This window comes from Passer montanus, unplaced genomic scaffold (genome assembly GCF_014805655.1).
Source record: "Passer montanus isolate IOZ18808 unplaced genomic scaffold, ASM1480565v1 scaffold18, whole genome shotgun sequence".
Lineage (NCBI taxonomy): Eukaryota > Metazoa > Chordata > Aves > Passeriformes > Passeridae > Passer > Passer montanus.
Window position 1 is genome coordinate 18,100,741 of NW_024365381.1, and position 25,352 is coordinate 18,126,092.

Below are 25,352 nucleotides of genomic sequence, written 5' to 3' on the forward strand. Positions count from 1 at the left end.
TTTAATTTAAAATCAAGTAAGTTTATTCATTGTGAAAGTGCAACAAAATACCCCAGGGATAGTGCATTCCACTCCAACAATTAAAATTCCATTAAAAACTAGATAGGATGGTCTGAATCTTAAAAAGAACTAGCACAAAAGCCAGTGCTTTTCTTTGTTTCAATATATTTATCTTTGGGTGACAGAGATAGTCACTGATTAATTTTTTAGGTACTTAATTTACAGCTTCATTGCTATTATTTGCAAGTCATCCTGTTCCTTACAGATGCTAGCTCGGGACTGGAGAACTGTAACACACAGGCACTTAGGAGAGGGCAGTTTTGAAAGAATGGCCATGTTGGGCTCAGTCACATACTTACTGCTGGGAGGAGACCCAGTTGGGAGCTACTAGATATTCTAAGTAGATATTGCTCCCAAACGTTTCGCTCTAAAATCTGAGACAAGATGTTCAGTACCATTAATAAAAGCAGATTCTGCTGCAGCTGAGGGGATGCAAACAGGCAAAAGGAGAGCACAGGACTACACAAAGCTTACAGCAGGTGTTGCTTGAGGGAGCTGCCAGTTTCTGACCACTGAACCCATTTTTGCTGTAGAAGTAATTATCTGGAAAATGCTGCAGGTAGGTCTTACATCCATAGCAGCCTATTCTCATACATACTTGTTACTTTGCTTCAGCTGAGCTTTACAAGCCCAACAGGATTCTCTATCACATAGCAATTATGTATCTCTTGCTAACACTCTCTGCCCAATGATTTCAAAATACTTTATAAGCATCACTCAAAGCTTAAACCAAGCTTCAGCAAAAGCTTAAACCATTTAAGCTTAACCAAGCTGAAAGTTCTCTGACATACAGGTATTTTAAAGGAAACAGAGTACAGTAAACATTTGCAACAAAATGCCAACAGAATTAATCTCCCGAGTCCCAGTCCTGAACTTATCCTTCTTTTCTTTTTAAATTCTTTTTCTCCTCCTACCCATTTATTACAGCAAGAAGGACTACATTTATTCTGCACAAGTTTATTAACTGCAATACAGACAAGTGACTTCCAGTATTACACCAGTTCCTAATTCCATACGGAGATTGCCTGTCTGGTCCATGTCAGTACGATGGCCTGGTCTCAGCTGACTCTGTTTGGTTTATGTCTTTTGGCTTTGCTGTTCTCATGATAACTGTCTTCAGAGGGTGCTTGGCCCTTTCCATTTGTCCCAGATTCCTCTGGAAATTTCTGACCCTCAGCCAACACCTGTCGAACAGTCATGTTGATGCGGGAGGACTGCAGGTACTTGGCACACACCTGCCAGTCCTCATCAGAGCTGTGCTCAATGACTGAGCCAACAGGAAGGTCTGAAGGAAGAGCCTGGTCGAGGCAGGAAGGCAGAGCTGTCCCCTCAGGGTTGGGGAGGACCCTGGGGACAGCGTGGTACAGCAGGCGGCTGAAGCCAGACATCACCATGATATCCCCGCTGTGCATGAACATCGCTGTCGGCGCCTCCTCCCGCTTCAGGCCCCCAAGCAAAAATATCGAGGATTGCCCAAAACTACACATGGTATAAAGATGGAGAGAGAACAGAAATTCAGGTACAGAACAGTTTTCTCTACAGTAAGAAAATACCAGCAGTTAAATTCCTTAATAAAAAACACCCCAAGCAATCACAAAAACCAGAGGGACTCCTAAGAACAACTTTTAGGTGGGAACATGGCAAACAGACCAAGAGATCTGGTTCAACATAGGCACAGTGCAAGCAATTGCCCTGCCAGGTTTGAAGCTCTGCTGAGATACTTCTTTAGTACCCAACTGGTGCTCTGCTGCTTTAGAACAGAACTGTGCTCTCTGCAAAAGAGCTCTTCATTCCAGGCACTATATCCAGGCTATTTAAGCAGTCCTTAAAGAAAACCTATGCCTCCAACCTACAGACTTCTGCTATTCAAATCTTCTGAGAGTGAAGATTATATACCCAATTAGCAAACTACATCATACTGCCTTCCTATAACCATAAGCAACCCTAGAAAAAAGCCACTGATCTTTCCATAACACTCAAATGTGCTTTCCTTGACTCACCTGAATGACAGCAGGGGCCGAGAATGGTCTAGTTCAGACTCATCAACATGAATTCCCAGTGAAGAGTCAAAGTGATAGTAGTTCAAGATCCCTGCTTGGGCTTGGAAACCCCGAAACCCACAGGCTGCAGCCACTTGTTCTGATAGGAATGCAAGGTCTGAGGGGAAAGGAGTGTGGTGATTTGCTGAGTACTTCTGGAAGGAGGAGAGGGGGGGAGGAAAAAAAAAAAGAAAGCCACACCCAACACATCAGAACAGCAAATACACTTGGAAACAAGCATTGAAAAAGAACTGAAAATGCTGGCTGATAGTCATGGAAAAGGACATCACATTTACCTAGAAAATGACTACAACACAGGCAGAATCACAGCAAATTTACCTCCTACCATTACATTCATGGCCTAGGCTGAGACTGCCAGAGATTCAATTAATTATGGAGTTAATCATTATATCTAGATGCTAAATTTGAAATCAGTAAGATTAGTACCAACACCCTGAGGATCTTCTCAGTCACAACGTGAAGCTGCCAATGAGAAGACATTTCTCATTGCTCATCAACAGAGCTCCAAAACAAGCATCTTTATTCCTTTGCTAATAACAACCAGAAATCAATTGCAAACCTACTTTTTCTCTTTCCCATAAGTCATTCTGAGAGGACTGGAAGATAATAACCAAACTTTTATTAAGGCCATCCAATAACAGGTTGATCTGGTAAATAAAAGGCTGCAAGCAGATTTGGTTATCTGCAACATACAGATAAGATGCACTTTCACTCTACCACTGTTTATCAGCCTCCATCTATCTCAGTCTCATGAAAAAAAGTTTATTTTGATCAGGATCCTCAAAACAGATGTCAGTTGGTAAGAATGCACTGTAGTGGTTCAGATTCATTAAAGATCAGCAGTTTCTTCTTGTTCCTCCTCACCCCACCAAAGAGTAGTTTCCCAGAAGTCCTACTCAACCTAAGTAGTTAGCAGTGCTTTTGTAATCATCCCTTTTGGTAGGTAAAAATGCCACTTACCCTGAAATAGCTGCAAGTTTAGAGCTGAGTGTATACTATCACGTTAACTTTCAAAGGAAAAGAATGCAGCAATGGACTTTTGCTGTTAAACCTTTCATAGTAAACCAATACAAATGAAAATGTTCTTGAAAGCAGTTTGTTAGTGCCTTTTCTCAAGACTGTCTTGTAGGATCACAAACATTTTATTCCATTATATCCTTCTCTGTTTGTCATTCTGAGTGTTTATGGCTAAGAAAAATGGAGAAGAATTTAACCTCATTACCTTAGTATCCCAGTTATAATGGTAACCAAGGGTCACCCAGCGCAGCTTCTCCAATAGGCTCCTGGGCTCCCATTTACTGGAACCTTTCCTTCTACAAAGACAAAATATAAAGAAAGAGGATATGTGTTAATTTCTGAGGGGTCTTCTGGTAGCGCAGCATACGGTAATGAGATTCACTCATCCATTTCACAGCCTATTAAAACCAGTCAATGCTATTAAAAATGATCAATACTAAACTTTTATTTTCAATGCCAATACTCTTTTCCTCCAAAGACCTTGAAAATTTAGTTCATGGAATGTGTGGAAGCTGTGGGGCCTACTGCCAACTGTTGTCAGTTTGAAAGCTTGTATTTTCAACATGGTACCTAAGAGATTATTGGATGGAAACACAACGAGTAGCACAGATTAAGAAGTCAGAATTAAACATATCCTATTTGAGCACCCAAAAGTGAAAGACCAGAATTTCAAGATCTGAAAGCTGCAAATTCAATGAAAAAACATTCTAGGCACTTAATGGAAAATTACAAGAAAGGAAAATGAGTTGCCTGACAGTGAAGCATAGTATGCTGCCTAATATTGCAAAGGATGGTTAGTTCTACTACTTGGTACTTTAATAAAATGTCCGTAGGATGGGCTGACTTGCAGTAAGGAGCAAGACTTCTCTAGCTGTGACCACAGTGTCAAGAAATCTAGACTGCAGGTGTCCCCTATGCAGGACAAAGAACTGTTCTTCTCATGTGAAAACCCTGAAGTAAAGGGACTCAGTGGTCTGAAGCCACACACCAGTTTACTATTCTTACTTGCAGGCGATGAAAGCAAGAAGAGGTTTCAAGGGGAGGCTTCTAGGACAGACTATGGAAAAGCCTTTGAAAAGTTACAGAGTACAAATAACTAAATCAGACAGAAATATGTTAATGACAAATACAAAAATGAAGGTACACATTATCTTCTAGTCTACTCATTCCAGCAATTTCAGCATACTTTTCTCAAGCCAAGTCATGTGTTGTGGTAAAAAAAGAAAAATACAGAAAAGGGAAATATACTAAGAAGACAAACAGTAGTACCAGACAGCTGGCTCTCATTTATAGCCTCATTAGTTCAGCATCATCTTTTACAAAAAAAGATTTATATTTGTGCTGTCATGGTCAAATTTCAGCCAAACATCTGCATTTAATGTGCATTTCTACCTGGATACACATCATGTTCTTGCCCTTCAACTATGCCATCCTGATAACTCATAAGGTAAACCAGGAACAGGAGTACAAAGCAAGTTTCTCTACCTTTAGTAATTTTTCTTAGTTCACTGATTAGTGAAAATAGTCTTTCCAATTTCCATCTGTCATAGGGTAACAGCAACTGCAATTACCATAAACACCAACACAGTATCTGTCAAATACATGCTGCTTGGAACAATTTGTGTAGCCCACAAGCAGGCAACACAGCATTTAGAAAAGGAGAGCCCACAGTTTGTTCTTGTACATCTTTCAACTGACAAACAGTGTTCAGAATGAAACAACTTTAGCATGTGCCTTTCGACAGTGCCCTTTTTTAGCTACAGTGCTAGGAGTGTTTGCACAACAGCAAGAGCCCAAATGTGTGTAGGAAGTCCTTATTCCCAGAACTTGGTATTTTACATGTGATTTCATATGTGCTTGCTAAGAAGGGGAAAGTATGAATGTTATGTATCTGGAAACAATGAGGTCCCATAAGAAAGCACAGAGAAGGTCTGGTATAACTATGTTAGAAAAAGACTGAACAGCGTGGAAGCTTTGGTCTGAAGATCCCTTGTTTCTTTATTTGCTGGTAATGACTGCATCTGTAAAACCCCTCCAGCCTTTTCCTAATACCTGTATATCTGTGTCTCCATCCTTGTGTATCTCCCTTGGGGGAATGCTCTATTCCCTTTTATGCTTTTAATTGTCCCAAGTACCAGAGAAAATATTCAGGCTCCACTTTGTGAGGAAAGCATAGCATATATATATCATGGAATTGTATAGACTCACCCTACCTTGTGATTCCTGCATCCTGAAAAGAGCAGATAAGCCATGATCCAAGCACATGCATGCATTATCCTACTGGCTTTAAAAGCATTAAAGGTGTGACCCATCTTGGAAGTAGACCTCTCTTCAGTCAAGCACTGTTTCTCGCCTCCCCAAAAGTTTTCACTCCAGGTACTAGAGAGGCTGGCTAGTTCCATCTGCTGCCTCCAGGTATAAGCACAAATACAGAAGTTTGCTCACTTGAAGACTCAGGCAAGTACTTCAAAAAATTGCCAGGGTTGCTGCCACCCATGACTTTTCTAAACACTCTTTTCAACTGAACTAGATTCAGCTGCAAATTAACCTCTGCTCTGATCACTCTGCACACAGGAGGTCCAGCTGGGCGAGGCCTGTCAAACTGGAACAGTACCCCACTTTTTTCAGCCATTGGGCACAATACACAATCCTTTCACAGAACAATTTTTCATTCTTGATGGAACACAAAAATGGTGTCTACATTTCTGTAACTAATTCTGATTGAGCCTGGAAAACAGAGGTGAGAGTATAACCTCTCTCCTAGGTGCAAACAGGTGAGAGTATAACTTCTCTCCTAGGTGCAAACAGTTAGGAGTCCCAATCTTGCTTTTGCCATTCTGTATCTTGTATATGTTAAGAGTTTTTTTGCAGAAAAAGCTCAGCATGTCAACCTAAGAGAATGAGGTGGAAGATGAGCATTGTAGAGAACTCTGGCTGCACCATCACACAAAACAACCATTATGAAAAATGAGCAGTGAAATCAATAAGGTAATGATAAATATTCAAATATCTAAAAGATTGTGTACTGTAAACAGTCTGTCTTACATGTACTTTTACAGGTGACTTTTATTAAAGTTCAAGCTTTAAAAGACTGTTCCTTTTTTAAAACTTTCTACTTGACTTCAAAACTGGGACAATTTCTCCATTAAATTCCAGATCAGGTAGAGGAAAGGCAGCTACATCAGCCACCGAATTCTGAACCTGATGGAATCTTTCAGATTAAACATGATTGCCATTAAAATGGTACATTTAATAAATTTAATTCAATGTCATGCTGAATTAAGAACCACAAACAAAACCAAACCAAAATAAATACTTTAGAAAATAACACAGAAACTGTTAGATTTGAGAAGTTCAAGGAAGTACAGCTAATAGCATTTCAATTACAGTGTACTGGGTCTAAGAGCTGACTGGGAGGAAGGGCTACCATTAGTGGGGAGTTTTGGAAAGGATCTGTTTTGCCTCAGGAAAACTGAGGCCTAGAGGGACTTCATGGTTCCACTCACAGCTGAGCTTAGCAAGCTTCAAGCACCACACCAGCCAGGGCCACTATATAACAGTTCACCAATGGCTTCAGAACAAAGTACTACTACAAAATCCACTGAGAATGAAAGCTGAGAATTAGCAAGGATGCACATGAAGCCATGAAATATCCATCTTTAACTTGGCATGTCTGACACCATCTGTATTCTGCCAGCATGTACACAATCTCCTCCATCTTCCCTTCCCTGCTCAGTCTTAGACCTCCTCAAAGGTGAGATCTGGCTCCATCAGTTTTGACCATGAGAGGTGACAGTGGACTCACCTCAGCTGCTCCTTGCTCTGTCCCCACAGGTCAGTGGTCTTCTCAGGAGCCATGTGCAGGTCCAGGTTGCAGACATTGGGTTTCTCAGGGTATAGCTTGAGACACTGCTTCACCCAGTGACGCTGGCAGCCAGGAAGGAAAGGGTTTGGTATGAAAATAAACCCTGACCACAAAGAAAAAAGGAGAAGATGGAGACAAAGTAGGATTAGACGTTTCCCTGGTTTTTCTTCTGAATCTAGAGCAAAGGATAGGAGCCACAGGTAGTGAAAAAAACCCTTAGACATACAACCATTTACTGTGCATATAAGTTGATGAAATCTATTCTACGCAAGTTAAAACTTATTGGGTTTTTTTCCAGAAAAAAAAACAAATAGTGGCACAAAATAGAAGGCAGAGAGGGCAGCCAACACTAGTCCAAACAAAAATTACAATAAAGGACATATCTATGTAAGAAGATAAAGCAGTAAGAACATGGAAATCCAATTGTTTTGGAGTAAATTTTATTTTTTTAAATTATTCAGCATAACTTTTCTCTTAAGCCCAGCAAAGTTCAAGCAATTCTGGCCTAGTTTTTCTATGCTTCAAACTAACTTTATCCCTGGCTCTGAACTCATACTGTCTTCCTACTGCTACTTCAGAAAGAAGTCCCTGGGCTGAGCAAGTGTCTAGTAATGTAAAGTGTCCTCCCCTTTTCTTCATGCTTATTTCCAGGCAAGCCTGGTTGTATCCATATTTGCATTTATGCAAATATGGATACAACCAGAAACGGGCATGAAAGTCAAATGGCATCCCAAACCAGTTGTTATTGACTGTGAATACTTTGCAGACACTGTTAATTAACAAAACAAAATAAACACGCAGCTATTCTGCACATTCATTCAGCCAGGCACCTAGGGTTCAAGCAGCAGCCCATATGAGAGATGATATTAATCTGTACTGTACCTACTCTGAGAATCAAGGCATTCTCTCAAAGACTGTCAATTGGATAAGACTCACCAACACAAAATATACATGTAAAGAGAGATAAGGGTATAAGAGGAACAAAGAAAACGGAGGTTTTAAGGTTTTTGCCTACTGTGTCTTTTTGAACTTGTCAGTCATATCAAGTTAACAAGGACAAAAATAGGTGATAAAAGAAGCAGCAAAGCTAGGAGTCTCAGTAGGATACAAACTTGCCTTGTGGCCTTAAGAAAGTGGTAATAAAAACATGAAAAGAGCTACCAGCATACCTCACAGACACAGGATTAAAGTAACTGGTTAGGAAAAAAGCCTTCAGTGTATTAATAACATATGGTCATTCACTTCACTGTTCCCTGCACTTTCAGACTATGGCAGCCTTCTGATAGGTTTGGCTACAAGAAGTTTCTTTGCCAGAAGCATTATATTTACTTTCTGTTGGCATCTGCATAGAACAGAATAATAATACTGCCCTTCCTGTCTACAGCTTTTGATGTGGGTTCTTGAAGCACTTTACTACAATCATGAAATGACACTCTACTATGTGTATGTTATCCCCAGGTATTAATGAAGGCATTGAAGCCTGGAGAGTTATTTACATGAAGAGATGAGAACAAGAATCCAGATTTTATGGCTTTTATCTCACAAACTTAGAACATGCTCATGTCTCTCCAAACCTTTCCTTGACCTAGGTTTCTCTTAAGAAACTAGACTGGTCTAGATTTACAAAGGCAGTAACAACTAAAAAGTGGATTACTACTATGCTTATTGTGTCAAGAAAGGGAGAAACTGAATTTCTAACAGTTGCAGAGTTTTACTATAAAATTCTGTGCAAATACAGAACAAAGACTAATAGTGACTTGCACACATATAGGAGGGAGAAAAGAAATAAGAAATATTTCTGTAGCAGTATTTCTGAACTGACTAAAGAACACCACAGACAAACTTTGAAGACCACATAATTGAAACTCTTGCCCTTGAAAGATGTGGGGGAAAAGGGTAAAAGAATTATTCTTTGTGAATCTGTATACCAAAGGAAATTCCCCTGAGGAAGCAGGTGCAATACTCTTACTGCAGCACTATCTTGCTACGTACTACAAATTAATTTGCCCCTAATGAAAGTGGTCTCCAACCTCAGTCAAAGGAAGGATAAGACATGCAGATGTCTAATAACAAGAAAAACCTCTCAAAAAAACCCCAAAACCCTATCAGTTACAAAGACCCAAAGACAGCATCACATGCTTCTCACAGAACTCAGGACACCACAATACAAATTCACCCAGATTCCTTAGTCTTCTATTTCATTGCTTGCTGTGGGGACAAAACCAAAGTACTTCCTTTCCATTTGCTCACAGAAAAACTAAAGAAATTCTTACTTCACTTAGAAGGCTATTGGGACAGCTGGTTACACATCTCCTGCTGTCTTAGGATGCCCAGATAAAGGTAGCTGAAAAATGATAAAATATTATTCTCCTCAAGTGCACACATGACTTGATTCTAAACAGGACAGATAATTTGTCAATGTATTTGCATTTCATTTTAGTAAAAGGTTTCCTTTGCCAAAGCAGAAGAGAAATGCAGTTAAGTGGAACACCTGTGATTCCCCACACCCCCTGTGTAATTACTAGGGAAGACATTTAGACAGACAGTAAATGACAAGCAGACCAAGCGAGGGCAGCTATAGTATGACAGATAAGTGGAACAAAACATTTACAGAGGCAAGAAGAGGCAGAAGTCTTTCTCCTGAAGTTATTAAATTCCCTGTGTATTAAACATGCCAGATGGGTAGCATGGCTGCCTCAATTTCAGAAATGGTAGGCTGGCTTCAAAGCAACTCACACAGAAACTGAGGTCCCAGTGAATGGAAATAAACATGAGAAAAAAACATAATTAATCAAACAGACATTCCTGAAGTAAGGAGGATCTGGGGAACTACAAACTCATCAGCCTTACCAAAACCCCTGATAAAATTATGAAGCAAACTTTCACAGCAGCAACTTCTACACACATGATGGTTGGGAACAGAGAGCATGAAAGGCAAATTTTGTCTAACCAGCCTTACTGTATGCTAGAGTGAGGTGTTCAGACAAGGGGAAAACAGAGGATTATGTTTACCTTGGCTTAAGAAAAGTTTTCCATTTGGTCTTCTACAGCATCATTGGAGCCAAACTGGGAGCCATAAGTTTTTTGGGCAAATGAAAGAGTAAGCAAAAGGTGGATGGATCACCAGGCTTAAAGAATAGTAGCAGCTGTTATGAGCTGCATTCTTTGATCCTGGGGCAAAGATAACTGATCTACATCAACAATGCGGATGATGTCATGTTCATCCTCACTTCACTTACAGATTACACTAAATTGGAGCAGCAGTGGATCTACTGGAGGCTAGTGCTGTCCTGAAAAGGACTTTGACAAATGAAGAACAGGCTAAAGAGACCCTCAGAAGTTCAACAGTGGTAATTCTGCATCTGGGGCAGAATAACACCATGCAACAGCACGGCCCAAGGGTCAAGAGCAGCTCCAAACCAAGGCCAGGCTGCCTTGAGGACAAACTGTGAGCAGCAGTGAGGGCCAGCGACACACCCTGGTATTGGTGAGCCCCAGCCACGAGCATGAGAGAGGAGGGGAGCCTGATTCTTCTCAGATGTGCACAGCAAGATTGTGAGAGACAACAGTCACAAGTAACAGCAAGACAAATTTTTAATTGATATGAGGTTCAGGAAAAAAACCATGGCCAAACATTGGTGCCCAGAGAGGGCATGTAATCTCTCTCTAAATTTCCAGAATTTACCCATACAAAGCTCTCAGCATCCTGATCTAACTTGCAACTTCATCCTGCTTTAAGCAGGGTGTTGGCCTAGACCTCCAGAGGTGCCTTCCAACCTAATACCTCAATGTGATTATACCAGGTAAACTGCAAACCTAACACACATTTCCACTTCTGAAATAACCTGCATAATGAAATTACTCTGCATATTGAACAGACCAAAAGGTTCTTATTCACTTACTGAACTCAGTGTCCTACACTGACAAGTAGATGCCACACTTCCACTGTGAAACTACTGCATTTCAGCCATGTACCCAGTGAGCATGACATATATTGAGGAAAAACAGATTCTACAGAAATACAGTCTCTGCCAAAGGCAACAGAAGTCCATTCTCATGAGCTATGGTCTGGCTGATCTCACTGTGAAACAAGTGGCTCTCCTCACGTTCATAAATATTGCTGTATCCCAACCTTTAGCTGATTTGTTTGTCCTCCTGCACTTACAACAACATTAAACTACACTTAGGCAAACCAAAATAGCTTTTTTCAGGCAGGACAAGAAGAATAAGATTGAAACTGCATGAATTCAAAGCAATGAGGTTGTGTTCAATTTTTCTTGAAATCAGAGGTACCCACCTGGATACCCACTGAGGCCATAGGCTTTCCACTGACTAACTGGCTGTAATCCTGCTCTGTAGGCATCTTGATCACTGACTGAAGAAATACTGAGCTGTGATCTGAACACCTGGAAAAATAAAACAGATCTGGTTTAAAAAAGAGTGAGAAACAAAAAACTCATCCAAAAATAGCATCTAAAAGGAAGCGTGCTACCATGTTTGAAGGTAACTCTCGTGAAAATGCCAAATGTACACAAAACTACTCTCTAAACAGCTGTGACCAGGACAGGGTGAACAGAGCCAGCACACACTGAACATAAGAATCAAAAGGTACTTACAGGTTTTATCTAGGGATGAGATGCCCCCACTCATTAAAAACCCGAACAATATATACCAGTGGGAAAAAATTCATCATGATTTGTCCATTTCCACAGTACAGCATCATCATTATAAAACATTCTGGTAACTATCAACCTCCATTAGAGAGCAACACACTCATAACACTTTATACTTTCAAAGAACATTCCAAAACCAGGCTGCCCATGATCCTAGAGGGTAGATGACTATTCTCATCTCTAATTTACAGAAGGATAAGCAGTTGAGCAATGAAGTAGCCAAAGCTGTCTGATATGAAGGACTACAGAAACTGTCAATTCTGAATGTCACCCTGCCAATTCTGTTCCAAACAGCAGAATCAACAGCTCAAGCCTTGGCAAGATGTATTTACTTGATATACTCCCTTATGTTACAACAACACATGTATTTAAGCTAACATTTGCTGGAAAAAACCCACCAAACTAATTCTACTGTGTTCTCACTCCCTTCTTCCCTTAGGACCGGGAACTGTCTTGAGGAGGGCAAGGCAGAAGCAAGTTGGTTTTGTTCTGGCTTAACTCCCCAGTCCAGCTCTCCATGCAGCAGTGGAAAAGTAGAGGCTCATGTAAGGAGATGGCCAGGCACAGAAGGAGTACATAGGCAGAGACTGCAAGATTTTGTCTATGACAACTTAAAATGTATATCAAATGAAGGCCTCTGCACACAGCCTCTGTAGTGGTGCACGTGTACATCAGTCTCTCTGCAGCTGACAGCTCTGGTTAACATTTTCTGAGCAAGAGGACTAAATTACATACATAGAATTTCTTAAAAATTCTGAACTATTGCTGAACAGCATCTTTTAGCAATGTAGTAAATTTTAGCAATTTTTCAGCTTTGTCAAAAGCACCTTTGTGAATGCCAGCCTTGAGCTTACTTCACAGTCCTGTCCACAGAGCGTCCCCAGGAATCTCATCCTCTAACCAAAACTCTTGCCACCTCACTGCCTGCTCCAAGTGCTTCCACACCAGCTACTGCCTGGGCCTCTGCACAACAGGAGGTGTTCCTGAGCTGAAGAATTACATGTGCTGAATCAGTTAAACAAGCCTGGTAACAGGGCAGATGGGGTATGTCACACTTCACTGAAGAGCTCAACTGCATAAAGCAGTTTTCTGCAAAAAAAGGAGCAATAGTATCTAGGCCAATCTGCTTGGCCTGTAGGTCTAAATGAGAAAGGCCAGATGTTTTTAACTTGGTGGAAAGAGGAATAAAAGATGTTTTCACTAGTAAGCTGCTACCTGATCTTAGAAGGTAACAGGCACAAAAAAGAGTCATAGTGAAAGAAGACAGATCCTTGTGATGTTCTCAAATACTGTGAATTTCCCAGAAGAGCCATAATGCTGTAATCCTTTACCAAATACAGGATTCCTGCAAGCTCAAGAAAGGCTGAGGTGTTAACAACTTCCTTAGTTAATTCTAATGCTTCTAACAATTTTATACGAGCCAGGTTTTGTGTTTCATTAGCAACAGCAAAATTATAGTCCAAAAATAAAAATAAATAGCTTAATAGAACACTAAAAAGAAAAGACTAAGCACTGAAACAATGAAAAATTAGGCAAAGTTTCATTTTAACTATATTCCTCACTCCTTTTTTTGACATAAGCTCATAAGTAGAAAATCCCTGGATAACAACACTTTAGCAGATTTGTGTCATTCTTCTGTGAGGCGACAAAACCGAAGACAAGTTTTAAGGATGATTTCTTCATCACTGAAGACAGGGTAAACTACTATCATGGCTGCTACTTTCAGCTGTGCTGATGACTCTATTCCCCACTCCACTCCAACAGCTTAACTCATCCTGATGACTAAGCCAAGCATTTATTATACAGGCCCGAGAAAAGAGAAGAAACTTGACTGGGGGAAGGCAGTACAGCAAGGGGAGGCCGATTCCAGCTCACCCAGGTATTTCAAATCCCTGGATAACAACACTTTAGCAGATTTGTGTCATTCTTCTGTGAGGCGACAAAACCGAAGACAAGTTTTAAGGATGATTTCTTCATCACTGAAGACAGGGTAAACTACTATGATGGCTGCTACTTTAAGTAGAAAATCCCTGGATAACAACACTTTAGCAGATTTGTGTCATTCTTTTGTGAGGCAACAAAACCGAAGACAAGTTTTAAGGATCATTTCTTCATCACTGAAGACATAGGGTAAACTACTATGATGGCTGCTACTTCCAGCTGTGCTGATGACTCTATTCCCCACTCCACTCCAACAGCTTAACTCATCCTGATGACTAAGCCAAGCATTTATTATACAGGCCCGAGAAAAGAGAAGAAACTTGACTGGGGGAAGGCAGTACAGCAAGGGGAGGCCGATTCCAGCTCACCCAGGTATTTCAGGGCTAAGGCAAGGGCCAGCAGGCCCAGGCAACAGCGTCGGTTCCAAGAGTGAAACGCGGCGTTTTTTAAGTCCATACCTTCAGCTGCTTAAGTATCACGTGGTTCCATTAGAGGCTTTGAAGATCCCCTACTGCAGTGTAGGGAGCTAATTAAACACTATGAAAGTAAATATAAGGAAAAGCAGTAAACCTGTGAGCAGGCATCGCGCTGGCCGGGGGCGGCTGCCCGGCACCCTGTGCCCTCGAGCAGCGTCCCACGGCCGAGGGACAGCCCGGGCGGCCCCGGGCCCTGCCCAGCTGTCCCGCTCGGGTCACGCTCTCACTTTTACACCAGCACAGGACCTGTAAGAGGCTCAGCGCTCGAGTACAGCGTCCTCTAGACAGAAACGAGGCGGCACTAGGGATTCGGCGTCGGGCACGAAAGGAAACGGCAGGTGGAAAGAGCAGGCTGCAGTGACACCGCCGCAGCCCCGCACTGGGACACCGCGCCGAGGGCGGAGCGCGCTCCGAGCCGCCCGCCGCGGGGCACGGGCAGAAGCAGCCCAGCATTACCTGGCCCCCCGGCGCAGAGAAGTCCACCACGCCCCGCAGGTCGGACGCATCGCGCTGCCGATAGAAGCGAAAGAGCCGACGGAAGGCATCCTCCCCACCCTCGCGGGTCAGGGCCGCCGCCGCCATTTCGGGCCGGCCGGGGCGGGGCCGCCCCTCCCTCTCCCCGTCCCTCCCTCTCACCGCAGTCCCGACATGGCGGCGGCCAGTGCGGTGCGGGCGGTCGGGCGGCGCTCCCGGCGACTCTTCGACATCTTCGTGGCTGAGATTCCCTGGACGGTGTCGAGCAGTGAGTCTGCGCCCCCCCTCCCATTCCTCGCCGCTGCTGGGGCTGGCGGGGTTGGGCGGCCTCGCCGCGTGTACCGGCGCAGGCCAGGGTCGGGCCAGGGCAGCGCGGCTGCGCGGAGGCGCCGGGCCCGGGTGAGCTGGTGCGTTTTCCCGCAGGGGAGCTGAAGGAGTACTTCTCCCAGTTCGGGTCGGTGCAGAGGTGCCAGCTGCCTTTCGTGAGTACCCGCGCGTCCTCCGGGCTGCACTTCGTGTCTTCTCGGCGAAGCGGGGAAGAGCCGCCGGCTGCTGCTGCGGCTGAGGCCTTTCCCGAAGCAGCTCCCCCGATTCCTTGGAGCTGCAGTCTGGACCCCTCATCTTGAACTCTGTGAGGTTTTCAGCGCTCTCTACCCGTAGCTCCTTCCAGGAGCGCACTACTTGTCTGCCAGCGCTCGGCCTTATTGAAGCTTAGTGGTTTCTGTTGGCTTTCAAACAGCTTTACAAACTACATCCTTCAGCATCCTGTTGATGCTGCCATTTCTGAATAATTAATCTTAAGTGCTTTGAGTTTCTCTGTCATCGTGTTGACATTGTTCTGACAGAGAATAAAGTTTTTGTGTGCCTGGTCTCACTGGCCAAAAACTAAAGATGTGGGTATGAACCTATGGTCTTTTCCTGGTGTGTATTAAGACCCTATCCAGAGTGCAGGGCTAACACAAAACCCGTAACTTCTGCAGGATGCTGCCAATGCCTCTGTTTATCTTGTGAGTGTATAGATCACAGGGATTGTAATATCTAGTGCACTTTTTTAAAATAAATATTCCTTTGCAGGTAGATTGTAGGCCATTGCTCAAGGTGTAAAGGTTCTGTCTGCTTGTTTCTCCACTTGAAGTAATCCTGTTAAATTAAGCTCAGGATGTAGTAAACTTCAGTTAGTGAGCTGATGGGTTCACTCTCTGTTGAGGATTAGTTTGGCAATGGAGAAAGTTTGAAACAGGCTGGTTGTTTTGAACACTTGAAGCTTAGGTATGTGCCTGCCTGTCACATTTTTCCTCAAGCCCAGGTCAGACTGCATTGTTTTGTTACAAAGTCTCCTGGCTTACCACAAACCCACCTCCATCACTGATTCAAGTGATGCATTGTGTACATTCAGATTCAGTGATTGCTTGAGGAGTTTCATTACTGCTTAAAACACAAGGGTACAAAAATCATCACTGTGGGACAGCCTAATTTAGACACCACTGTGATACTGAAACCGGGCAGTTCCTTGTAGGTGATTTGGAAGTGTCGCCAGTTATGCCTGATGATGAGAGTGGCTGAGCTGTTGTGAGCTCTGAGTGGGATCAGAATAGGGACAGAAGGCACTTGAATACCTGGCTTTTCCTCATTATCACCTGTTTATTGACAACTGTCTTTTCTGACTGGCAAGTTATTTCTAAAAATAACGTTTTTCTTTTCAGTGCAGTTAGTGCTTGTCATTCTAAATGGCACTCTGCTTTCCTAGTGTCTTAAGCTTTATCTTGCTGAACGTTGTTCAAGTACTGTGGCCATTTAAATGTCAGTTCTGTTGTGACAGGCTTATTAGTAGATAAATACTGCAGTTTGAAGCTACTGTCTATACATTATTCCAGGCTTCAACTGTCTCTTAAGATTGTGATTTTTTGTTATTATTACTAGATTCTAATTGAAAGGGATGTAGAACAGCCTTTGCTAGACCACTCACACTGTCACTGACACCAAATGTCTTTGTGTGAAAAAGGCTCCTGAAACAGCAAGTGTGCCAATTCCTCTGATAATTTCTGAATCTTTAAACTCAATACCTGTAGAAAGTTTTTAACAGTCTGTGTGAATATTTCCTGTAGTAATTGCATTTTGTTTTTTTTCTAACTGGTAATTAGAACAGAGATACAGGCTTTCACAGACGTTATTGCTGGATTAAATTCTCAACTCCAGAAGAAGTTCAGAATGTGTTACAGAAGGATTCCCACATTCTTGAAGGTTCCAAGGTAATGTGATAATTCCTTTATTACCATATTCTTTCAAAGTGTGGTTACGAATTTTGTCACTCGGTGTGCTTTTAATGTTTTTTAAATCATTACAACTTCTGTTTTTTCCCTCCTCTCAACTGGAGTTGTTAGGGGTCAAGATCATAGAGATACCAGAGGTCACACTCCAGAGACCAAAAACTCCTGCTGTGCTAAAGCAGTGTGAATGCAGTAAAACGGGTTGGGCTGTGCTGTGCAAATAGTTTTCAGTTTATAATGTAGTTTCTGCAGGTGGGTTCCAACATCTGATCTGGATGTTGAGTGGCAGGGGCAACATGATAAAGAAAGTGATGCTAAGCTTCGAGCTTCAGTGAAATTTATGTTTTCTCCAGCTTTTATTTCATACAGGAGAAATCAGCTGCTTGCTTTCTTGTGTTCAAGACAACTCTAAAATCGCTTCAGTGAAGGGTCTTGTTCTCTCCATCTTTAACATTTTAAATTTTAGTAAAGTAAAAAATAAAACACTTTGGCAATCTCAGTGCATTAATGTATGGGATTGAGACAATGTAATGGTCTACTACACATACAAAAGTGTCTGTCCTTGACTGGTCAGCTAGAGCCACACAATTGTATCCTCCAGCTTCACTACAGCAGAGAAACTCAACAAAGCCATCTCACTGCTTTCCCAACATTTAGTGTGCAGTGGTGTTGACAGATAAGGAATAAAGAACAGTGAGTCAATGGCTGCCCAAAGCCATTTTATTAACAGCTTTTATATAAAATAATTAGAAACTCGTATCTGGTACGTTCCCTAAATAGGGGATTTTCTTACAGACTTATATGTGCTTCAGCTGATAAAACTACTCAGTGTAGTACAGAGGGAAACTGTGGGCAACAGGCAGGCTGGTGTATCAGACACAATCAGTTCAAGCCGTTGATTAATTAATAAGAATTCTTCAATATCCTTTTGACAACTAATTTCTTATTTTGAGACTTTAAATGCTAGGAGATAGTAAAACGAATTGATGAGAGACTTCAGTGATGCAGTATTTTGATTGTGGTGAAGTATTTCACTTGCCATGGTTCATATTAATGCCTAAGTCATCATTGATTGTGGTTACTTGTGTACCTATTCCCAAGAAGAACTAACCTGCGAGTTCCAACTGTGGTACAAAAATGGGAGCAGAAATTAAGACTCCTTAAACTGTGATTAGATTTGCAGTAGGTTGGTCCTTCATAAATTGTGTTGAACTAGGATGTTATCTGTATGCAATTACCAAATTAGGTACTAGAAATAGTATTTAGTGGCAATTTCCTGGAAAGTTTTGCTGCTTTTTGTTCTTGAAGCTGTAAGGATAGCCGCATGCACTTAACAGCCTAGGCTTCAAAGACTGTACTCTCACAAGAGGTGCATGCTAAGAGGCTTCTTTACAGTGAAACAAAAAGCAGAAGGCAAACAGTAGTTATTTTCATTTCTTAAAAAATGCAGGCTTCTCTATGAAGCGCTTTCCCATTTTTTCTAGGCTAGGTTTCGACAGTTACTTTTTATTACTTCCAGTTGAAAGCACAAGCTTTTAAGATGCATTTTGCTTGTACAGCTAGCAGTTGCTGTGGATATACATTCAGCTTTCTTATCAGGAAAGCCCTGGCCTGGGGCTTATGAAACTGAATTGGTTATAAATACATCTTCTGCTTTCTGTGATCAGAAATTAAAAATAACAAACTTTCTTGCCTAGCTAATTTCAGTAATTTCCATTGTTTTCAGCTCACTCTCAGACAGCAGACCCGTAGAAGACGCAGTCAAAGAAAGAGTCAAAGTGAATGAGTGGTGGAAGGAGGCTTTATTTCACTAAATGTAAAGAAACTAAAATAAAGATTACTGAGAAACTATGAATGAGTACTTGTTTTTAAAACAAAATCCAGCTGTTTCCCCTCCCTTGTTCAAATAAACTGTATAGCCACACTAAAACACTGAATTATTAACACCCCAGCATCTGTTACAGCATAAGATGATCATTATATACAGCAGGAAAGCTCTTAACAGTCAAAGCTTCAGCTACGTACAAAAACTAAAGCTGTAGGAAAGGGGCTACATTCTTACCCTGAGATGCTGGGCAATGGGGAATCAAAGTCAGAACTTACTAAAGAATAATGAATTCCCTTATGAAATGTTTCAAAGTGGTCTCCATGTCTTCACTCTCTTCAGGTAGCTGTCCTGTGTAGCAGTTAGTGTGTGTATGTATCCACACGGCCAGAGTTGGGAACTGCTGTGTTACAACGCCATCCTCCTGTACACCCAGTATTAAAAATGCTTTTGCATGAAGTCCAAGCTTGCAGTCTATTTCCCTACCTCTCAAGGAACAGAGGCATTCAGTCCTTCCTCCTCTTCTTGCTCTCATGCTCATGTTCCTTAGGGCGGCTGCTGTCTGAGGGCCGTTTAGAACCACCGTGTTGCTTAGCTTCCTCCAGAAACTTGTCCAAACCAAATGGATCCTCCTCAAATTGAACTGGTCCATCTCTGCCCCTGCCTCTGGTGTTACGATCCGAGTTAGAAAATTCTTTATCAGGAACAAACCTGCAGGAGAAGGTGATACTCAGTTGACTATTTTCAAAGTACTAATTAAGAATATTTCTTAAATTTATTTCCTTACCTGTTGGTCTTTATTCGAGCCTCTAGATCATCACCATACATGTCCTTATCCAGATTTTTACTTGGCCTGTAGATGTTTTGGGCCATATCCTTGCCACTTCTCCAAGGCTGGTCATAAACATTGTAAATTTCATCCTCTCCTCCAGCAAAGCCACTATCCATACCCTGTGAAGAACACCAGAACAGCACAAATTAATCGACAAAACATCAGCTAACTTATTTTATCAACAAAATACATTGATGAAGTTACACAAAGATGACATGGTGTGATTTACGATTGATTTCAAATGAATCCAAGCAGTTAATGAGGATATGAGTGGGTTTGGGATTAAGTCCAGAGAACATCACATTACAGGCCTCAGTCCTACTTTTCCAGATAGCAACAGGAAGGATTACAGGCCATCCGCATTTCAGAATAATGGATCATTTCAGTCTGCCCTGCAAGTACAGCTGTCTGTAATAGCCAAGTACAACCATACAGAAATGTGTGTTATTCAGAATTTCTGGAAAACATGATTTAAGCTGACTGATCCAAATCACACAGAGGCTCATATAAACTCTGAAAGTATAAGTATCTGCTTGTTCATTTTGGTTCATCAGCTTTCCCTCCTTGCCTGCAAGTCTTTTATTGGAGACATGAAGAAGATTGATTGACAAACTGCAGGTCTATTGAGGGATTTGCTGAAACCCAATCTATTTTGTCATCTCTGAATAGTATAAAATTCAGGGAAAATAAATGTTGCTGTTAACTCTTTGTATCTTCAGAAGTATTAACACAAGCAGTAATGGAAATAGAAAGTATTTACTTGCTTCTCTCTGAAAGCAGATTTCCTATTCAGTCAGTACATTTGTACAAGAGAAGAAAATTAGGTCACTGCAGCTTGAAGGCAAAATAGTTTTTCTCCCCACTCTCCAGTGAGAAAAATCACAATAAAAACACTTTAATCCAGCTATACACTTTTTTTTTCATAGGTTCTGGATAAAGGAAATCAATTGTTTTCTAAACACTTATGTAAAGAATTTTTTTCTGAATGTATCCACACCAACCATGAGAACAGCCTCTCTTTAGTATTCTGTTTATACCCACAAAGGAATGATGAGCATGTTCTCATAGAAAACTACACAGCAGTGAAAAGGTATTTTACCTTGCTCTGGTTGAACAGCCTCTGGTCATATTGGATTTCATTGGATGGCCTGGGGTTTGGTACCCCCAGGGCAATAACTTCACTGATATCTCTGTTCTCATTTCTTTGCAGCTTTGACCTGAATTAAAAATTGGAAAGTTTTTATGAGGTCAGTAAACCACACTTGTTGACACGCTCAATTGCAAACCAATCCAGTATTTCTCACTAACGATTTGCCTCAGGAGCCAGATTTTGACTGTTGTTCTTCCTTACTAGGTAACATTTAAAATTTGTCTCCTGGCAAAGGAAACATTTGGAAAAGTTGTGTTCAGCTGGACATGACATTTAAAGTTGCTTTCCACTATCTGCAATTCACATCAAGCTGACTTGGTCTAAAATGTCATATTTATTTTTTCCAAGAATTAGTGTAGTTATATTCTGGAAAGGCCGAGCAATCCAATTTTAGCATACTAGAGATTTTAAGCATCCAGAAACCATTTGCGCTCAGAAATCTCAGTAGCTTCAGCTAGTAAGATACTTCAGCCTACCTTCATAAATCTAAGCTTACTTAAAATGAACAGCTTCAAGAAACAGAGCCACTATTGATAACTCTGGTCTCACCAAAATTAGAAGATTCAGGTTTCAATCTTTGCTGTCAACATGTTAATTAAACATGAACATACAACATTAAACCTAAAGTTCCACTGAAGAAAAACCCATCCAAAACCAACACAGCAAACCTCTCTTTCCCATTCATGTGGAAAATTCTACATTTTGAAGAAAGTACTACAGTACTACAGTAATGCCTTTTCATACAATGAACAAACTGTGCTTCACACCAGTGACTATCTCCACAAGATACAACTCGGGCACTTATATCAAAAAAAGAAAAGCCCAGTAGTAGGTTCCCTAGCAGGGAAGCCAGTGCCAGTACAGGAATAAACCAGCTTTTTTTTGTGACTCACCTTTTATCAGGGGCTGCCCGGGAAAGATTTCTGTCATGCTGTCTCTCTTTGCGCCTGTCATGTCTGATTTCATCTCTTTCTCTAGCTTCTCCATCCTCTGAAAAAGTAAAGATTTTTCATGTAGACAAATATTTGAAGTTTGAATTAATTATGCCACAGACACTGGCACAGTAATTCAACTCAGTATTATTTTACAGAAGAGTAGTGAGCCTTAGCACTATTTAAAATGTTACACTTTAAATAAACTGAACACATGAACACCACAACTTTCTTATGCCCCAAGCAAGTGACTGTTCTTGGAAAGTCAAAGCAGACATCCTAACAACTATGTTCTTCCATCTTTCAAGAGCTTAGAATAATTGTCTGTCTAGGAATTAATATCCTAAAATATTTACAGATCATTATAATTCTGAGCATAAAAGTATTGAAACATGCAGGGATTTAAGTGTTTTGAAGAACACTATGTGATGCAATATCAGAAAATCACCCAGGTTGGAAGGGAGTCTAATTCAAAACCTGCTATCAATGCTGAATTCAAACCAGGTTGGTCAGGGCTTTTTCCTACTCAGGTGAGGAAAATCTGCAAGGATAGAGACTGACAGATTTCCTAGGCAACCTGTCCCACTGCTGCTTGTCCTCATGGTGAAAATTTTTCTCCTGACACAGTTGAAACTTCCTGCTTCAACTATTGACCACTGTCTCATTCTTCCACCGTGCAACTTGGTGAAGTGCTCTGATAATCATTTAGGGATCACTGTGACATGATCTTCTGGGTAACCTTCCCATTACCTGGCCCCAATGGCACATCATCTCCTAGCAGGACAAGTCTTATTCGCTCAGCATCTCCTGAACAGGCAGTTATTCAAGCCCCATGACCATTCTGATGCCCTTTCACTGAACTGACTCCCATTTATCAATGTCTTTCTTGTACCTGGAGGCCCATAACTGCACACAGTACTCCAGATGACATCTAACAGGTCACCAATAAAAGGAAATTATTACTTCCCTTGACTTACTGGTTACACTCCTGCAGATGCAGCTTGGCATGCCCTTAGCATTACTGTTGCCAGTGCACACTGCTGGCTTCTATTCAGCATATTGTCCACTAAACTCCTGGGTCCTTTCCAAGAGTGGCTCTCCAGCTGGCCAGCCCCCAGCCTTTTGGTAAGAGGTTAGTATATCCCAGCAGCAGGATTTGGCATTATATGACCATATCCCTCCATCTGCTGAAGAGATTGTAACTGATTTCTAAGTTCATAATCTTGATCTTTGAAGTGTAATTTCCATCAGAACAAAAGACTTAGCACAATGGAGACAATTTAGTTAGGTTGGCAGCAGGGTTTTTTGGGGCCTACTGGCCAACAAAATTGCAGCTCTGCAAGATCAGTTACAACAGTGCAAGAGCGAGAATGTTGTATTTATCACCTTTGATAACTTAAAGATGGTTTAGTTTTTCTAGACAAATCTGCTCTTCATCTGCAATAAGCTTAAAAAATTAGTTTAGAACTGTCCATGAAAGCCATCACTTGCACTGATGCATTATTAACTTCAAAATACTTAGTGTCCTAAACCTGTATACACCAACATAATGATGTGAGGTTCAAACCTGCATCCCATCAAATCAGCCAGTGTATCAACCAATAAAGACACAAACTGAGGTCATACTTAGAAATTTCAGCTGGCATTTAGATACTTTAAGTTCTCAGATTATTACTCCAAACCCACACTTATGAATATTAAAAAAGCCATAGCGTCTTAATGACAAAAATGTACCTTTTTCAACATGGGTTTTGATCCCTGCTCTTCTCTCCCTGGCTTTCTGAGCCATTTCTCGGAGCTTTTCCTCGTGTTTCTCCTTCTCTTTCTGAGCCATCTTCCTCTCCACCTGGGCACGCATCTCTACTGCCTCACGAGCCTGCACAAATAAGACATGGTTAAAAATACAGAGTGTGGCACCTGGGATATGCGCAGATCTGTTACGGAGTTAGCCAGTAAACAGGACAGAAATTAAGGCAAAATTAGGAAGCTTAAAGCCCATCAGCAACAGCAGTTAGAGCTGAGAGACAAGACCCATGACTTCCAATAACTTAACCCATGCTGAGCCCATGATTCAGAGATAGTGGGGACAAGGCCTTAAGTCTTATGTTAGCAAAGAAGCAGGGCAAATCAAAAAGCTATAGCCTATTCACAGCTGATTTTCTGAAGGAAATTAACATACCAAGATAGTAGAACTATATGGAACAAAACAGCGTGAAGAACTACCTGACCTTTCTGTCAGCAATATAGAGTGCCTCAGCAAGTTTGGCAAAGTTCTCATTAATATGAACAGTCTGCAATCCTCTGCCATCCGCAGCCAGACGCTTATCCAATGGAATGGTGTAACCCTACAGTGGGAACAGAGAGGCAGTTAATCACAGAAACAGTACTTGTAATAACAAGCATTATTATATTTGTTGTGTAACAAAAATACATACAAAATTCACAGCCCATCATTATTATGCCTCAATGGATCTCCTTTTCATATGTACTTCAAATTCTTGCCAGGTAATACAAAACTTCACTCCAATTCTACCCGCCCACTAAATCCAAATCACAGCTTCCCTTCAAGGTTCATCTTAGGACAAATTCAGTTTTCAAGTGATAAGATCCACTTTTTGCTTTGTGTTAAGAACTACAGATAATAGCTTCTCCAGTCTCTAAGCCATTTTACAAATTTTGCTTAAAAATTGCTTTACCTAAACTGTTTTCATACCTGTTAAGAGATTGGCTGATTCAAAATGAGAAAGTAAGGGACAAGGCAGCCAGCAAAAGTAAGACAAACTAAACGCCAATTTTGTTTTCCAAAGCTGAAACTCAAAATTATTTATAGATTATATTTAAAGATTTTTTTTTTTAGTGAGCTCTACAAAATTTTTGCTTTGGTTTTAGCATCTGTAACCTAAAATTCGATCTCCTAATTAGCGTCAGTCCCAGTTAGACAGCTGTGTTGGGGTAGGGAAAAAAGTGACATCCAAACATACAGCTTTTCCTTCCTCCATTTGAAGAGGCTGTCTCAGGACAACTGTTCAGTACATTTCAGAATGATCAGATCAGTTACTGCAGCAAATAAATTCTCCCTTCTCTAGGAACATAAACTTAATAACTGATAAAAATCAAAGGGACAGGACATACCTACTACTCAAACAAGGAACATAAATAGCTAGCTGACCAGTGATAAAAATTAATTAATGAAAGAATGCAACAAGGAAAACTTTCCAGAAATATGGACTGCAGTATTAAAAAGAAACATGCTTGGGGTCTGTGATAGTCTACTGTTTTTCAGTTTACATGGCTTTGTGACCTTGAGAGATTTTTGACTTGGGACTGCACTGTTATGGGGATTTTAACTAATATAAATTTTTCCTCTCAAAATTTATAATCTCTGGCATGAAGTAACATATTCACCCTCAGTTCTATACTCTCAATTGGACAACCTTTATATGCCAAACTGAAGAAAAATGAACTGTATCATCATGTGCTCTCCATGCTGGAAGCAGCCAGTTTACCTAACTCTAGATGTTTAACATCAGTATTATTCAATCTTAAATAATTCACTTAAGTTTCCCATCAGGGTGCAGCATTAGAAAAATAAATTTATGACAACTTAATTACCTTTGCATTTTTCCAGTTTGAAATGCACGGAGGAATTTTCCATTCTTGCTGCTCTTTCACAGTCATCTGATTTAAAAGAATAAGCAAAGTTATCTTCAGATTTATAGTAAAAGAAAATACTGTTTTCCTTCTCAAAGGCAGCTATGAAACTATTGAAATAAATTAGAG

At 41.1% G+C, this 25,352-nt stretch overlaps 3 protein-coding genes across 3 annotated transcripts in view; 1 reads left to right on the forward strand and 2 right to left on the reverse strand.

The window, feature by feature from the left end:
- On the reverse strand, positions 1-14,706 carry ALKBH1 (alkB homolog 1, histone H2A dioxygenase). The gene is made up of 6 exons (XM_039705438.1): positions 14,549-14,706; positions 11,300-11,408; positions 6,943-7,105; positions 3,343-3,433; positions 2,061-2,254; positions 1-1,539 (listed from the first exon to the last, which is right to left on the reverse strand). Exons 1-6 carry the CDS (start codon positions 14,672-14,674, stop codon positions 1,119-1,121), a joined length of 1,104 nt encoding a protein of 367 aa, XP_039561372.1. The 5' UTR covers positions 14,675-14,706; the 3' UTR covers positions 1-1,118.
- Positions 14,407-18,688, forward strand: LOC120500474 (SRA stem-loop interacting RNA binding protein). Its single transcript, XM_039705439.1, has 4 exons — positions 14,407-14,834; positions 14,990-15,048; positions 16,708-16,815; positions 18,560-18,688. Exons 1-4 carry the CDS (start codon positions 14,741-14,743, stop codon positions 18,617-18,619), a joined length of 321 nt encoding a protein of 106 aa, XP_039561373.1. The 5' UTR covers positions 14,407-14,740; the 3' UTR covers positions 18,620-18,688.
- Positions 18,616-25,352, reverse strand: part of SNW1 (SNW domain containing 1) — a 17,878-nt gene continuing 11,141 nt past the window's right edge. The window contains exons 8-14 of the mRNA XM_039705437.1: positions 25,185-25,250; positions 23,801-23,917; positions 23,307-23,448; positions 21,534-21,630; positions 20,590-20,707; positions 19,446-19,609; positions 18,616-19,369 (exon numbers count right to left, since the gene is read on the reverse strand). Of these exons, the coding sequence (XP_039561371.1) occupies positions 19,165-19,369; positions 19,446-19,609; positions 20,590-20,707; positions 21,534-21,630; positions 23,307-23,448; positions 23,801-23,917; positions 25,185-25,250 (909 nt within the window). The 3' untranslated portion in view covers positions 18,616-19,164. The remainder of the gene's footprint in view (positions 19,370-19,445; positions 19,610-20,589; positions 20,708-21,533; positions 21,631-23,306; positions 23,449-23,800; positions 23,918-25,184; positions 25,251-25,352) is intronic.

Coding starts and splice junctions, on each gene's coding strand:
- ALKBH1 (XM_039705438.1), bottom strand. CDS start 14,674: ATGGCGGCGGCGGCCCTGACCCGCGAGGGTGGGGAGGATGCCTTCCGT. Junction 3,434..6,942: donor CAGAGCAAGGAGCAGCTGAG/GTGAGTCCACTG, acceptor TTGTCTTTGTAG/AAGGAAAGGTTCCAGTAAAT. Junction 2,255..3,342: donor ATTATAACTGGGATACTAAG/GTAATGAGGTTA, acceptor TCCTCCTTCCAG/AAGTACTCAGCAAATCACCA.
- LOC120500474 (XM_039705439.1), top strand. CDS start 14,741: ATGGCGGCGGCCAGTGCGGTGCGGGCGGTCGGGCGGCGCTCCCGGCGA. Junction 15,049..16,707: donor AGAGGTGCCAGCTGCCTTTC/GTGAGTACCCGC, acceptor ACTGGTAATTAG/AACAGAGATACAGGCTTTCA. Junction 16,816..18,559: donor ACATTCTTGAAGGTTCCAAG/GTAATGTGATAA, acceptor CATTGTTTTCAG/CTCACTCTCAGACAGCAGAC.